Consider the following 16,737-nt stretch of genomic DNA (forward strand, 5'->3'; position numbering starts at 1 on the left):
GACTGACTAAGTGATCAATAGTGAGTCACCACATACTAATGGAGTTCCACTAAGATCATTGAGTTTGATTAACTAACTTGAAATAGGTGTGTCCAATAAAGGACACATCCAAAATGGGTACTGTTCAGGGTCCTCCAGGAATAGTGTTAGGAAACATTAGGCGCTTTTCCACCATCGAGCCAAATGCTTTTTGCTTGCAGATGTTTTTTTTTTGTTTGTTTTTTTCATCATGGTGCTGCGAACTCAGGATTAGAGTAGACTGACTAAGCAAGTGACTAATAGTGAGTTGCCACATGCTAAAGGCGTTTCACCAGTCCAGCACATAGAGTTAGATTAACTAACCCTTCTGAGAAATCTGGGCCAGGAACAGTTAGTATGTGGAAATGCTAGTGGAACCGTTACTCACTGTTCAGCATAATGGTGAAAAAACGCTGATTGATGTGGAAAATCTAGATTTCGAACCGGACCATATCAGTCATCTTGAAATTGCATGGAGATGTTATACACCAAAGGCACACTGCTTATGAATACTGTGCACATTCTCACACTCTCAAATGTGCCCCAATCTCACAAATATCTTCAAAGATTTGTTGTTGCCAAAGTAAACAAGAAGCAGGCAGTCAAGTGTCCACTTTGGAGTGCTGGACCTCAGCTCTCAAAATCAGTCACTGCCAATTAGTCATTGTGCCATTTGGCTGTTCAGGAGCACCAGAATTCCTCAGGTTTGGCACAAGCATGCAGCCAAAGTACATCAAGCACCTCAGCTTTAAAGTGCAGGTTCTACCTCTGTTACAACGTAATGGTAACGGTGAGATGGATACATCGTAGTATCAGGGAAAAATAGGGCAGAGACAAGTAAGGCTTTTTTCACAATGCATCCAATTCTAATTCGCTATTCCAATCTGATGTTTAGGACTGTACGCACTGTTGTTTTGCAATTGATGCAGTTGAATTTGTTTATTCAGTCAGTGCAGTCAATGGCATGAGACTAGAATAGAGTAGCTCTTAGTGTGCAGAGAGTGACTAGAAAACTGGAGATTTTGGCTATGCAAATGTTCATAATGACATCTTGCCACGGTGCTGAACTCATGAGGTGCATCAGACAACATGTGTCAGAGGCATTACTGTATTTACACATTCAAGCATATATTGTGTCCGAAACCACTCGTTGCTCATTCACCATTCCACACATAGCGAATGCTGCAAGTGAATGTAATGAGATCATTTGGACACAGCTGTAAGCACTACTGCACTTTATGTATGATGTCACTTACACATTGTGTCCATTCTGACCATTCAGACTAAAACACAGATCCAGAAATGTAATTTTAATAGAATTTTTAATCTTCTGTTGATTGAATTTGGTTTGAGTTAGATTTCATGCATTCTTTTCTGCTCAGAAAACAAGCTTCCAAACAGATTTGAGTGGGAAATGTGGATCGGATTTTTGCTTCCTAAATAAACAAAGCCTTGAAGCAGCATGTTTCTGTGGTGGTGTAGACACAGTTTGAATGGTGCCACATCAGCATGGCTTCTTATTGCACAAGAACCACTGTAAGGATGGATGGGCCAATTGCTGACTTTAGGGCTGTGCTGAATAAAACTTGTAACAAAAATTCTTACAAAATCCAACATTGTCCTTATTATGTTTTGCTGTTGAGATTGGTTCCTCTACACCTTCTCCAGCTTTCCAAACTCTGTCTGGCTATGTGTGTATTTGTGTGTGTGCAGAAAAGTGCTATGAAGAGTCCAGGGGACTAAACCCCCAGTAAATTTCTGTTTAGAGGTTTCAGGAAACACTGACAGGAGCTGAGGCAAACTCAGCCAGTCTCCAGTTTCAGGCTGTCCTGCTTCTTGATAAGCAGACTATGAAATATCTTGCTTATCTCTGTGGAAATGAAAGTTTTTTTCATGTTTGCGCCTCTGCTTTTGATACAGAAAAAGGTTCAAATGTCATACTGAGCTGCATAGAGAGGGTGTAGAGTCTGTATGGAGGCAGTATGTGTGTGTGAGAAAACCTTCAGCCATACATGTTTAAAAAGCAAGTGAGAAAGACATGACACCCCCACACACAGGTTAGTGCAATAATGATGGCTCTCCGCTGTTTGTGGTAGGACTGCTGTAGTTTGATTGACAGGCAGTAGCTGCTCTGGTGCAGTGTGTGTTTGCACCCTGTCAGTGGTGCTGCGCTTCATGCAACATACATGTGCTATTCATCTGTGTGTGTGAGTGTGTGGCTACATTACTCTTGCTGAGCCTGTTACATGCGGTGTTACCTTGAAAAAATTATGTTCCAAAGTATTGCAATATTGTACCTCACAACACAGTGTCAATATTTTAACACCAAAAAATTAATGTTCTTGGTACATTTTTATTTATATATAATTTAATATAATATATTTGTTTATATTTAATAAAAAAGAGATTTTGGAAAAAAGAGATCAGGCTTTGATTAAAATACAAACTCAGAATTCATCTAGAACTTTTTCATTTGTAATCCTTTTGTTTCTGTTGCTTTATGATGACGTAAAGCAGGAAGTTCTGCATTTTTGGTACAAAAGCACAATGAAGACGAATGAGAAACCAGAAGATCACAGTATACTTTTAAATCGCAATACTAAACTTAAAGAATTGCAATATTATTGTATCGCAACACAGATACTGAGATTATATAGTATCGCCAGGCCTCTGTTAATTCCAAACCCTACTTTGCAAATTGCACATTAACACTTCCTGTCTGGGTTACCATTAGGCGGTAAACACCGGTTTTAGACCGTTAAAACGTCCCAATGTCTAACAACTTCAAAAATTGTCGGACACAATGTCCGGTGGAAATATAATCATATAAGCATCAGCATCCCTTTAGTTGATGCCACAAGTGTACAGCGATGACATTCATCCCAGTGATGACAGCACTTCACTGCCACAGAGGTTTAAACTTTCCCATCAGCTTGCAAAGTCCTAATCCGCAACCACAACATGCTGTATCCCGCACACTGGAAAAAGCAGCCTGTGTTATTCCCATCTCGCATGCCCGCAGTGAGAAGCTTCTCACTAAAACAGCCTTGCGTTGCCGTCTTCTGAAGGAGAAGGACACCAGGCTTTTGTACATATCATGTTGTAGAGAATCTCTGCACATATTTGACTTCACATTGGCAGCAAAATGCTTCTGTGCCATGTAAATCCAGAGGAAAATAGTCATAAAAATAAAAATAAATTAGCCAAGGTGAGAAGGTGAGAGTGTTATTTTAATATTTCGTGAACGAAAATATATGTGGCAAATAGCAGTTATGTGGCAAAGCATTTCGCTTTGCCCTCTGTTTTTGTTTTGAATGTTTTTTTTTGTTTTGTTTTTTAGACGCCAATTCCATGACTGCCTTTTTGTATTTTTTTGGGAAAGCAGCTATAAAGAACAAATGTTTATTGTTAATTTAAAGGAATATTTCGGTTTCAATACAAGTTAAGCTCAATCAACAGCATTTGTGGTATAATACTGATTACCACAAAAATTTATTTCAACTTGCCCCTCCTTTTCTTTTTTTAAAAAAAACAAACAAACATCTGGGTTCCAGTGAGACACTTACAAGGAAGTGAATGGGGGCCAATCCGTAAAAGTTAAAACACTCACTGTTTCAAAAGTACAGACACAAGACATAAACAATATGCATATAAACATGATTTTAGTGTGATAAAATCACTTACTAACTTTTTATGTATAAAGATAGATCCAATTTTACAACGTTGTTGCCATGACAATGTAGTCAACAAACCCTAAAACCCTAAAATGACTGTAAAAACGACAATTGATATAATATTACAACACAAATAATAAATGAGTTTTAACAGAAGAATTAATGTAAGTGCTTTTATAAAATTATAAGATTCACATTTCTGCCTTTAAACCCTCCAAAAATCTGCCCCATTTACTTCCATAGTGCCTAACTTGCTACGTTTACATGTAACCAACTAATCCGTTTTACAGCTCAGTCGGACTGAAAAGTCTTCATGTAAACACAAAAATTATTCGACTGAACTGGATCCAAATGAAATTTCCATCCAATTGAAGGGGGTGGTGTAGACCTAAAATTAAATATGTGTGTTTAAACATGATACTCTTCGCGGGAACCTAATTTATACAAAGCAATGACAAAACGCATTATTAAGGGTATGCGGGCTCGCACTGAATATTCTGCAGGGCACACATGTTTTTTCATGACATCACATAAAGCAACAAAGTACTTTTTGTCATTCTTAATAGGAACTTTAAACAGCAGATTCCGGTGTTATTATTGTTTAGTGATTTTTGCGTAGCGTTTCGTTTGCCGAGTAGAGTGAGTAAGAAGAAAGCTTCTCTGCCATATTTTTTTAGATATCTTAACAAAGCAAAAATGGCAATTACGATTTTTGGTGCCATTCTTACTTTCTCAGCCTTTCTCCGCTTCTTCAGAACGCAACAACTGCCGTTCTTCGCATGCACAGGAGTATGGTTCAGAATACATGTAATGCACATGTAAACAAATATTTAGATAGGACTGAAAAGTTTAGGGGACACATAAACAGTACATTCCAACCTGATCTCATGAAAAGTTGTACATAATTTATGAGTTGGCTATTTCGTATCTTTTTGCACGATGTTGTTCGCATAAACTCATATTACTTCATCACGTGCAAATTCCCTGATGTCTAATGCGGAAGTAACTGTGAGTTCCGTGCACGAGGAGTTAAGGACATACTTATTAATATTATGCCCTTACCCAAACCCCTTATCTAAACTTAGCCAATCAGTAGAGTGTGTAAACATGATAGGAAGCTGTTGTGTGTGACAGAAGCAAGTAAATGTCACGTATTAGATGGAAAAAATGTCCAGCGATGTCACTGACTGTAATGAAAGTCGTAGGAATTCAAACGAGTGCAGTCACATGAAATCATACGAATTAGCCAAATTTAGAAAAGTCGTAGGAATCCTGACGATTTCACCATGAGAGTGTGTTGGTACATTCGGAATCTGCAATCTGATTGAATTTATTTGGATTGACGAAAATGAGTGCATGTAAACAGCCATTGTAACCAATATTTTTGCTTTTTTAAAGAAAAGGAGGGACGAGGCGAAATTCATTTTTGTGGTAATCAATATTATGCCACAAATGCCATTGATTGAACTTCACTTTTATTGAACCCAGAACATTTCTTTATCTTGATTGTGCCATTATTATATTGCATATTATGAATAGTACATTGCGTTACAGTGCAAAATAAACACAGAAATTAGATGACCAGATTTCTAAACTTTAGAATTCCCGGACATGTTGGCCGGCACAAAAAATTTCTCAGCAGAAACTCTGCTTCATGTAGTGATTAATCAGTCTATTGATTAGTTGACTGATTGAATATTTAACGACAGGGTAATGGTATTATCTCCTCTTAATTGTTCATCAATCAGTCAGACTTTGATGTTTCCCAAAACCTCTAAACTCCCAGTGGAGATAAATGGTTATTTCATTTGATTTGTGTAAACACATTACAGACGAGAATGACATTTCTCTCTCCAGGGAGAAAATTAGATGAACTACAATGAAGGAAAATTGTGCTATCCAGAGTGGAATGCAGCAAAACAGTTTTAGTTTTGCACCTGTCACAAGATTCTTATAATCCATTTGTGTTGCAGCATTATCTTTAATGACTGTTTAGATCACACAGCGGTACTCAAGGAGGTTAAAAGAGTTAAAGGACATCAAGTTAAAGAGTAAATTGTTTAAAAAGCACCACTGCGTTTAAATTTGTCGCTATTTTACTTGCACATTAGGTGATTAGAGGCATTTTGAAGACGGCAATTCAAACATTGCAGTTTGTTATGTTCAAAGGGTTTAAGCTGTTTAACATTATGAACTTGACTCTATGGCCTTACCACTACAAACACACACAACACTCTTCCCCTGAAACCATAACAATATCTAAATCATCACACATCTAAATCGTCACATTTTGTACACACTCCCTAAGTGATCCAGGATCCCAATGAACCCGTTTCAGTCACAGAAATATTTGGAAGAAACAAATGAATGCGGAAAAAAAATGTAAAAGCAGCAAAACAAAGTTGGCACGATTGCGGCTAACTCTGCCTTCAAATTATCCTTCCCCAAATTACGATCAGACATTCTCCCCAGCTCTAATTAAACATTAGCTTTTAGTTGTTCCAGATGGGGCTTTGTTTTGAAGTTTTATTTTAGAAAGAGATCACTTTCTGCTCTGGGAAATGCAGCAGTATACCTAAAACCTGACAAAGTTGAAGAGGAAATCCATGTTCCTGTGTTTCCTTGCTTTATACTTAGATTGAATGTGAAGCAGTGTTCCTGAGCCAGATTCAAATGGATACAAGAATTCTGTACCATCTCCTCCAGATGATCCAAGTATTATCTGCTCATGATTGTCCTCTACCACACATACATTTCCTGTCCCAGGCAATGACCATCTACTTGTACACATTAAGCTGATTTGTTCTGCTAATTGAGTTCAAAGCTCTCCACTAAACACTAAGAATGAATTGTGCTCACGTAGAGTGATACTTATTTACACTTCGAGATTTTTGTAGCATTCTGACTCACTAAAGAAATTCCTCAAATCATGTTACTGTGCAAACAAGGCCCAAAAATTATTACTAGATGCAATTTGCATGTCGCAAATCTTGCAGACCAGTTCTAAGTGCAAGGTTGTGGAGGATGCATCAGAATACCGTGATCTGGCATACTTTACTAAGACTATAAAACCATCACTCCACCACTCATACAGACACCCACCAGCTTTCCATGGGTGATAATCGCACAGTGTTAATTGCACCAGTCAAATAGCGGCATGGTGTATTCTATAATTAGCCTAATTTACATAGAAAAGAGGCATATTTGCGCTGAATAGAATGTCAGTGAGTTCATTTAAATACTCATGGTGCAGATAGCACCTAGTTAACCTCAGTAGTGGGTGGTTAGTGAATAAGACACAGGTTTTTGCGCTGAAATACCATACACAAAAGTGCTGCAGATGTTTAGTTGGGTCTCCCTGGACCTCTATTTTTTAAGAGTATGAAGTATAAGAATATCTACTGTAATTCAACTGTCCCATATGCATATTGAGGGATTCACATTTAGAGGGCACGTGAAAGAGAATAAAATAACAAAGGATGAAAGTGGGGTAGAGAAAGAAAGAAGTAACTGAGAGTGGCAAATAAAACGTGAGTGAAGGAGGAAAAGAATAGAGGCAATAAAAACTGAAGGATGAAGAGGGACTACTGAGAGGTCATTAAAAGGACAAGCACTCACTCGCTGTTAATGACAGTGGAGTATCACTCTAATCTCTGCCATCATTAGCCAGATTATATCAGGGGAGATTGGGCTTTGCCTTCAGATCTAATCAATGACACCAAATCAATAGAAAGAGGATATCATGTGACCCTCCCTATACAGCCAAATCTATTTTAGCACAGCCAAGCTGAGCCCACTACAGCCAGACTCAGTACAGCAAAGCTGGGCCAAGTTTCAGCTCAGCCTAAACCGCCCAGCACATTCTTATCCAGAACAGCAGAGCCAAACTCAATTCAGCTCAGCCTAACCTGCCCAGTCCATTGTAATCAAACTAAGCACAACCAAACTCAGTTCAACTCTGCCTAACCAACCAGCACATTCTAATCAAGGCAAGTCATTTTTATTTGTATAGCGCATTTCACAACATACTGTATATCATTTCAAAGCAGCTTTACAGAAAATCATGCTTTAACAGAGAATGAAACTGTAATATCTATAAATTCTTAGAGTGATCATTGTGTAGTTTGATTAAATATGATTGTAAATTGTGTATAAAAACAAATAATTAAATAATAATTGTATTTAGAACCCCTGCGAGAAAGCCGAAGGCGACTTTGGCAAGGAACACAAAACTCCATAAAATGTTGGTTAATGGAGAAAAATAACCTTGGAAGAAAACCAGGCTCACTGTGGGCACCAATTCCCCTCTGGCTAACATGAATATAATGCCAATATTAGATATTTATGTGCAGTGCAAGTGATGGTTTAAAATTAATAAACTAAGTGTTAAGGGCCAGTGTTTAAACAAAATTTTGTATGAACTGTAAAATGAACGACTAATGTCTTTGAAGTTCATCCTGGATTAACTGCAGTAATTCACATACACTACCGGTCAAAAGTTTTGAAACTTACTCATTCTTTATTAGAATCTTTTTTCACATTTTAGAATAATAGTAAAGTCATCAAAACTATGGAATAACATAAATGTAACTATGGGAATTATGTTGTGACTAAACAAAATCTAAAATAAATCAAAACTGTGTTATATTTTAGCATCTTCAAAGTAGTCTCCCTTCGCCTAGAATTTGCAGACATGTACTCTTGACATTTTCACAACCAACTTCTTGAGGTATCACCCTGGGATGCTTTTTAAACAGTACTGAAGGAGTTCCCATCTATGTTGGGCACTTATTGGCTGCTTTTCTTTATTATTTGGTCCAAGTCATCAGTTTCAAAAACTTTTTTATTTTTTATTTTTTTATTACATTTTAGTTTTATAATGAAATAAATGAATATGGTGGCACAATTATATTTTTGTCTACAAAACTAATTTCAAACGTTTAAGCATACACCTTTAGATCAAAAGATTTTTAAGATCATGACAAACATTTCAGTCAAGTGTTTCAAAACTTTTGACCGGTAGTGTAGATGCATTGTCCTTTGTTAGTTGGCTGATGAAGGTTTTTTTGGCAATTAATTGGTAGTCTATGTATTCCATTTTAAGAGTGTAGTCCATCATTAGACCAAGGTGATGCAGGCAGAGATCAGTGAGGTGCATCACAGTTCAACCAGCAGGTCATTTCGGTGAGGTCTATCCTAAGTTCAGGAAGTGACATATTAAGTATCCCATGTCTCATGGTTGGAGTTGGCATCAGTTCATCTCTGAAGTCGATCGTAATAGACTGAAGTGATGTCTGGCTGGCACCGGCTACATTTAATTTTCATCACTCAGAGACACGTAGCAGTGGAGTGCAACACCAAGCAGGAACGGAGCTGGATCTGGCCGGCTCTGGTAACCTCGGGTTATGAATCCTGAGGTTGAGACAGGGAAACAAATAAAATAATATTAGCGTAGATGCCATTACATTTTTTGCTGAGTTATAGATCATGATAAATGTTTCTGATTCTGGCAGACCTAACTAAAGCAGCCTAATTGTGAGTTGATGGATAAATTTGGTGTATGCCTGGCTAAATAGATGAGTCTTTAGTCTAGACTTAAACTCAGTGAGTGTGTCTGCATCCCGAACAGTGTTAGGGAGACTATTCCATAGTTTAGGAGCCAAATAGGAAAAGGATCTACCTCCTTTTGTGGATTTTGTTATTCTAGGAACTATTAACAGGCCAGAAATTTGCGATCGTAATGAACGTGATGGAATATAGTGTGGTAGAAGGTTACTTAAGTACTGTGGTGCTAGACCATTCAAAGCTTTGTACATAGTTAACAACATTTTAAAATAAATATGAAATTTAACAGGTAGCCATCCTCCCAGTAATGCATTACAATAATCTAGTTTTGAGGTAAATGACTCATGAATTAGTTTTCCAGCATCAGCAACAGAGAGCATGTGTCGTAAATTAGCAATATTTCTGAGGTGGAAGAATGCTGTTCTACAAACTTTGTAAATTTGACTTACAAAGGACAGATTGGTATCAAATATAACACCTAAGTTCTTCGCTGTAGAAGATGATGTAACAGTACATCCATCGAGAGTCAAATTATATTTTAGCAGATTTTTTTTTTGTTGAAGTTTTTGGTTCAATAATTAGTACCTCTGTTTTGTTGGAATTGAGTAGAAGGAAATTTCTGGCCATCCAATTTTTTATTTCAATGATACACTCAAACAATTTGGAGAAATGTGAAATTTTGTCAGGATTCGAAGAAATATAAAGTTGGTTATCGTCGGCATAACAGCGGAAACTTATTCCACGATTACTGATAATATCTCCCAGGGGAAGCATATACAAGGAGAAAAGCAGAGGCCCTAAAACTGATCCCTGTGGCACTCCATACTTAACTTTTGTTTGATTTGACAATTCCTTGTTTACACAGTCTGCTAAATAAGACCTAAACCATGCTAATGCAAGTCCACAAATAGCAAAATAATTTTCAAGCCTATTCAAGAGAATGTCATGATCTATGGTGTTGATGGCAGCACTAAGATCTAAAAGCACTAGAACAGAAATGCAGCCACGATCAGTTGATAAGAGCAAGTTATTTGTAACTTTGATAAGTGCAGTCTCTGTACTGTGATAGGGCCTGAATCATGACTAAAATTGTTCATATGTACTATTTCTCTGTAGAAATTAACATAATTGGTAGGACACTACATTTTCTAGTATTTTCAACATAAACGGGAGATTTGAAATCGTCTATAATTAGCCAATTCTCCAGCATCAAGCTGTGGCTTCTTAATAAGCGGTTTGATAACTGACATTTTAAAGTTTCATAGGACATGTCTTAGTTGGTATTGGATCTAACATACATGTTGTGGTTTTTGATGTTTCGATCGTCAAAAAATGACTTCTTCATGACCTATGACAGTCAAGGATCGAAGTTGCTCCTGAGGAAAATCGTCTGTGACAGACGATTGCATAATTCCAATTTTATTTCTGATGATTTCAATTTTATCAGTGAAGAAATTCATGAAATCATTACTATTGTGCTGCGACGAAATATCTGGTTCAGTCGAGGCTTCATTCCTAACCAATTTAGCCACAGTACTGAATAAACACCTAGAATTGTTGTGGTTATTTTCTATGAGTTTGCTAAAATATGAGGACACTATCCTTCCATGCACCACAAAATACCTCTAATTTTGTTTTCTTCCACTTGCGCTCCATTTTCTGAGCTGCTCTCTTGAGAGCATGAGTGTGATCATTTTACTTTTTTCTTAAATTTTCTTTAATTGAAGGGGGGTGACACTATCAAGAGTGCTAGAGAAGACTGTATTTATATTTTCTGTTATTACATCAAGTTCTTCTAGACTTTTTGGTTTACTGAGTATATGAGATAAATCTGGAAGATTATTAGTGAAGCTATCTTTAGTGGTCGAAAGAATAGTTCAACCTGAAGGATAGCATGGTGTAGATTGAGTAACATTAGCTAATCGCCGCACACAAGAGATGAGGTAATGATCTGAGATGTCATCGCTCTATAGCAGAATTTCTATAGTATCAACATCGACTCCATATGACAGAATTACATCTAGCGTATGATTATGGTGATGAGTTGGTCCTGTAACATTTTGTCTGACTCCAAGAGAATTGAGAATATCGATAAATGCTAATCCCAATGTGTCATTTTCATTATCTATTTGAAGTCACCAACAATTAAAGCTCTATCCACAGTAACTACTAGATCTGATAGAAAATTTGCAAATTCACAAATTAGATCAGAATACGGCCCAGGTGATCTATATACTGTAGCAAGGGCAAAAGTCAACAGATATTTTTTATTTGTATCTGACGGTGTCACATTAAGCAATATTAGTTCAAAAGACTTATATCCTGTCCTCTGAATAACACCAAAAACTTCACTGTATATTGCAGAAACACCTCTTCCTCGACCCTTCAGATGAGGCTCATGTTTATAAAAAATAACCTGGGGGAGTAGATTCATTTAAACTAATATATTAATCTGGTTTAAGCCAGGTTTCAGTCAAACAGAGCGCATCCAAATTATGATCTGTAATTATTTCATTTACAATTAGTGCTTTGGTTGAAATAGATCTAATGTTTAGTAGCCCTACTTTATATGATGTTTATCTTAAATTTTTTTGTTATTTTCAAGTTTTACCTAAATAGATTTTTTTCTAAATGATTTAGTGAGGGGTTTGTGTTTGGTAGTTCGGGGAACAGACACAGACTCTATATGATATCTAGGTGAATCAGTCTCTATGTGTTGTAGTGAATGTGACTTGTGTGACATCTCAAGGCAGCCAGAAGACGTTCGGATTAGCCAGTTTGTCTGCTTCCTGACCTGAGCACCAGTTAGTCAGATATTAGCGAGGGTTTGAGATTGATTTGAATCCCTCAAGCAGTTGTTTGCTGTTGTTGTGGTGGTTCCTGATCAGCAGAGGTTTGAGATTGATGCAATAATCCGTGTAAAACACAGAGGAGAAAATGAATGCACGCAGTTGAAATGTGAGATGTAGCCATTCGAATCCACCTCAGAAGAGCCAAGCCTAGTTCAACAAAATGTAACTCACCCCAGCACAGTGAAACCCAGTTCAGCATAGCATAACCCACCCCAGCGGATCCAAACCCAGTGAAGAACAGCCTAACTCACCCCAACACAGCCAAACAAAGTTCAATAAAACCTAACTCATCCTAACACATCTAAACACAGTTCAACATTGCCTAACCCACCCCAGCACAACCAAAGCCAGTGCACCACAGCCTAACCCACCCTTGCACATCCTAACCCAGTTCCGCACAGCTTAACCCACTCCAGTGCAGCCACACCCAGTTCAGCAAAGCCTAACCCAACTCAGCACAACCAAACCCAGTTCAAAACAGCTTAACCCACCCTAGCACAGCCAAACTCAATACAACACAGCATAACCTACCAAGCGCAGCCAAACCCAGTTCAGCACAGCATAACACTCCCCATCACAGCCCAACCCAGTTCAGCATAGCCTAACCCACCCCAGCACAGCCAAACCCATTTCAGCACAGCCTAACCCATCCCAGCACAGCCAAACACAGTTCATCATAGCCTAATGCACCCCAGCACAGCCAAACACAGTTCAACACAGCCTAACCCACCCCCACATAGCCAAACCCAGTTCAGCACAATTAACCCACTTCAGCACAACCAAACACAGTTCAGCACAGCCTACCCTAGCACAGCCAAAACAAGTTCAGCACAGCCTACCTCAGCACAGCCAAACAGAGTTTAGCACAGCCTACCCCAGCACTGCCAATCCCAGTTCAGCACAGCTTAACCCTCCCCAACAGAGCCACAGTTGATCACAGTCTAACCTACCACAGCACAGCCAAACCAAGTTCAGCACAACATATGTATGTGTAGCAGATGTATCTGCTCACCTAGAAAAAGATGTTCATTGTAAACAGGTGTTTAACACCAACTAGACATGGTTATTTTTTAAACTGTCAGTATGGACACAGTACACATGTATTCAAACAGTGATTAGCGAGTGAAAGTGTGTGTGTGTGTGTGTGTGTGTATCCCTTTCACAGAGCCAACTCAGACAGCATATGTGTGCATCTGTGAGTCTCCATGTGTGTGTGTGTTTGTCTGTGCCTGAATGTTCTCATGAGTTGTTTGAATGTTGTTTGCATGCAGAATGAACCTCTGCATACCCGTATTTCACCCCAGCTGTGCCTCCCTTGAGTGAAAAAAGCACCAAAACATCAAAGGTGGTCAGTGCGTACATTCATTTGAACTCCTCGGCCCAGATTTGCTGTAGTTTGGTTTGTTTGTTATGTGGTGATGGTACCATCCAGTCATTTGGCTAAATGTTAAGAGAAATTGAAAAGAATGAGCTAACATTATGGAATGACTTTAATTATGTCTTTCATTAGTGCTTTTTCATCTTTGTTTTTCTTTTGAAGTTTTTAAACATCTGTTGACCACTACTATTGGTTTATCTGTTTTTAATCTGCACCATTACACATATATTGTATTGATTTCCCTATTTTAAAGGGTAGTTCACCCCCCAAAAAAGTTAAAATATAAAAATCTGTCATTATATGTTCACCCTCATGTCATTCTAAAGCAGTATGCTTGGGTTTTTTGTCTGTGGAATACAAAGGTTTTTAAAGAATCTTTTTGCATACCACCCCTGGAGTCACGAGTTTGAATCCAGGGTGTGCTGAGTGACTCCAGCCAGGTCTCTTAAGCAACCAAATTGGCCCTGTTGTTAGGGAGGGTAGAGTCACATGGGGTAACCTCCTCGTGGTCATGATTAAGTGGTTCTCACTTTCAATGGGGCGCATGGTAAGTTGTGTGTGGATCGCGGAGAGTAGCATGAGCCTCCACATGCTGTGAGTCTCCGCGGTATCATGCACAACAAGCCACATGATAAGATGCGCGGATTGACGGTCTCAGAAGTGGAGGCAACTGAGACTTGTCCTCCGCCACCCAGATTGAGGAGAGTAACCACGCCACCACGAGGACCTAGTAATTATTGAGAATTGGGCATTCCAAAAAATTGGGGAGAAAAAGGGGAGAAAAAAAATAAAGAATCTTTCTGCAGCTCGTTCCATACAAGGACAGTTCATAGTGACCTATCAAGTGACCTGTTATCCGTCAAGCTCCAAAAAGGACAAAAAAGCACCATAAAAGTACTCTATAAGACTTGTGCACTAAATATCAAGTCTTCTGAAGCCAAATGATAAATTGTTATTCACTGATAATCTACTCTTCCGCAGAAGCTTGCATTTAGCCTGTGAATATGCCAGCATCATTGATGGTAAAACAGCACTGGTTCTTGCATGTGTAGTAACTTCCCGAAGATGATTTTTCATTTTTAAGTTCTGGATGAGTAGCTTAGACATAATCTTCGGAGGGAAGATTATTAGTGAATAAGGGCTTACATTTTGATCTATTCCTCAAATAAAGCTTTCGTATGACTTTTGAAGACTTGGAATACAGCACACAAATTATATGAACTAAATTTATGAGACATATATTGTTTCTTTGTGTTTTTTGTCCTTTTTGGAGCTTGACTGGTGTTGTCACTATGAACTGTTATTTTATAGAGGATAGCAGCACAAAGATTCTTTATAAAGGTGTACTTTTGTGTTCCACAAAATTTTTTTACAACATATGGATTTGCATAAAATGAACATATAATAATGGAATTTTTGTGTTTGAGTGAATAATTCAAGAATGAAAACTTACTCTCTTATTCAATAAATGCCTGTGTCTTTTCTCTCTCTCTCTCTCTCTCTCTCTCTCTCTCCCTCTCTCTGTAGGATGAAGCGGATATGTGGATGTTATGGTTTGATGTGGCTGGTTTTGGGGGTAGTAGGACAGAAGCTGCCCACGCGAGATGAAGGCCTCTTCCAGATGCAGATTAGGGATAAATCTCAGTTTCATGACTCCTCTCTCATGCCCGATGGAGCTGAGATCAGTGGATACCTGTTCAGGGACACACCCAAAAGGTGGGATCACCTCATACACTTGTATAAGCAAACACACACACATCTGCTGTAGGACAACAATTTGTCATTCTTTAACATTTACAACAGGAACTTCTCATTAATAAAAGCCTGTTCACACAATGGACTGATTATGCTCCTGCAAGGTTCTGGAGTACCAGCTTATCTCGATGCAATTGTGCAATGTAATTTCCAAGTATCAAGAAATGATAATGCAAATACAGAAATAAAGTTGCAGCTGTGAGATATGAAAAACTCAGCCTAGCCTGCATTTAAAAAAAAAAAAATCCAAGATCGGTGCAATAATATATTTCAGAATCGGTGTGATTAGTTCATAAAGATGCATTTTTTCATTTAAAACCGTGCGTGTTTTTGTGCCAACAATTCTGAGAGGAGAGTTTTGTGAAGAGGTATTCTTATAGAAAAATTCAGTTTGATCTGTATAATGAGGATCTACTCTATTTGACCTATGTTAGATGGTAGACATATGTTTTTCATGTTTCTATATTTTTTTTCTTCACTTGATCACATTTCATGTTTGAACATCCTTGGATGGCTGCTTTTGTATTATCATGTGCATGTGTGGATAATGACTTCTTATGCGAGAAGAAAAAATATGGAATCTATTGTGGCCATAGTGCATCAGATGAGGGTAAGTTACTGTATGCATTATGAATGAGATGCTGGGAAATCAACGATGAAGCAGTGCTCTGAGTAGCAGGTGCACTCGAAGGGAGGGATAGCATCTGTGTTCACCATGTCCATCAAACTCTTCCAAATGCAAGGTCTTTGGAAAAGGCTCTGGGGTTATTTTTTGCCATGGATCATAGATTAATTAATCAGAACGTACATACCACAGATAGTCATATGCTCTTTGCAATTTAAAAATGCTTTGTAGTAATAACTTACCTCCCTGGTTTTTGTTTGATGTTCATGCCATTAATTTCATACATTTTGTGTCCTGCTAATGAACTACAAAATGTGCTAATAGCGCTGATTACATGCCAATCTAGCATGCATCTATCATGATTATTGTGCAGAACATAGAGCTGTAAGGTTTCTTTGCTCAGAGAGGTCATAGGCTGTATGTATAGAGTGCATAGTCTGCAAGTGGCATCTAGTACTACTTAATATTCCATATAATTTCCAGTTGATTCCGAAATGAAAGTCAAGTCAAGTGCATTGAATTGCAGGATGCAGTATGTTCTATAGCATACTGCACAATTTGCCATTTGTAGTATGCTGGTTATTCCATGCACACAGATAATTTGCACACTCTGCACGGTATACATTCTATATACTTCAGATATAGTGAGAGTAGTTGTGTAGAATGCTATTCCGAACATAGCTTTTATTGTTGAATAATGCATACTTTTTTTAGCAGTAGGCAATATTCAGTGTACAGTATGCAGTAAATAGTTGGCTAGTTTTTTTTTTTATTGCAATCATAGCAAAATGCTAATTTTTAATTTATCTTGTGAAATGTTTCGCTAAAATACAGTAACCGTTTTCAATGTGTATTTTATAAGACAACTCC

The 16,737-nt window shown here is 38.0% G+C and overlaps 1 protein-coding gene across 1 annotated transcript in view; it reads left to right on the plus strand.

Annotated features, from left to right (window-relative positions):
• LOC127418905 (protein NDNF) overlaps nucleotides 1-16,737 on the plus strand; it is a 30,814-nt gene that overhangs the window by 3,634 nt on the left and 10,443 nt on the right. Inside the window, exon 2 of the mRNA XM_051659809.1 lies at nucleotides 15,015-15,203. Coding sequence (XP_051515769.1) covers nucleotides 15,016-15,203 — 188 coding nt within the window. The 5' untranslated portion in view covers nucleotide 15,015. The remainder of the gene's footprint in view (nucleotides 1-15,014; nucleotides 15,204-16,737) is intronic.

Source organism: Myxocyprinus asiaticus, chromosome 28 (genome assembly GCF_019703515.2).
Source record: "Myxocyprinus asiaticus isolate MX2 ecotype Aquarium Trade chromosome 28, UBuf_Myxa_2, whole genome shotgun sequence".
NCBI lineage: Eukaryota > Metazoa > Chordata > Actinopteri > Cypriniformes > Catostomidae > Myxocyprinus > Myxocyprinus asiaticus.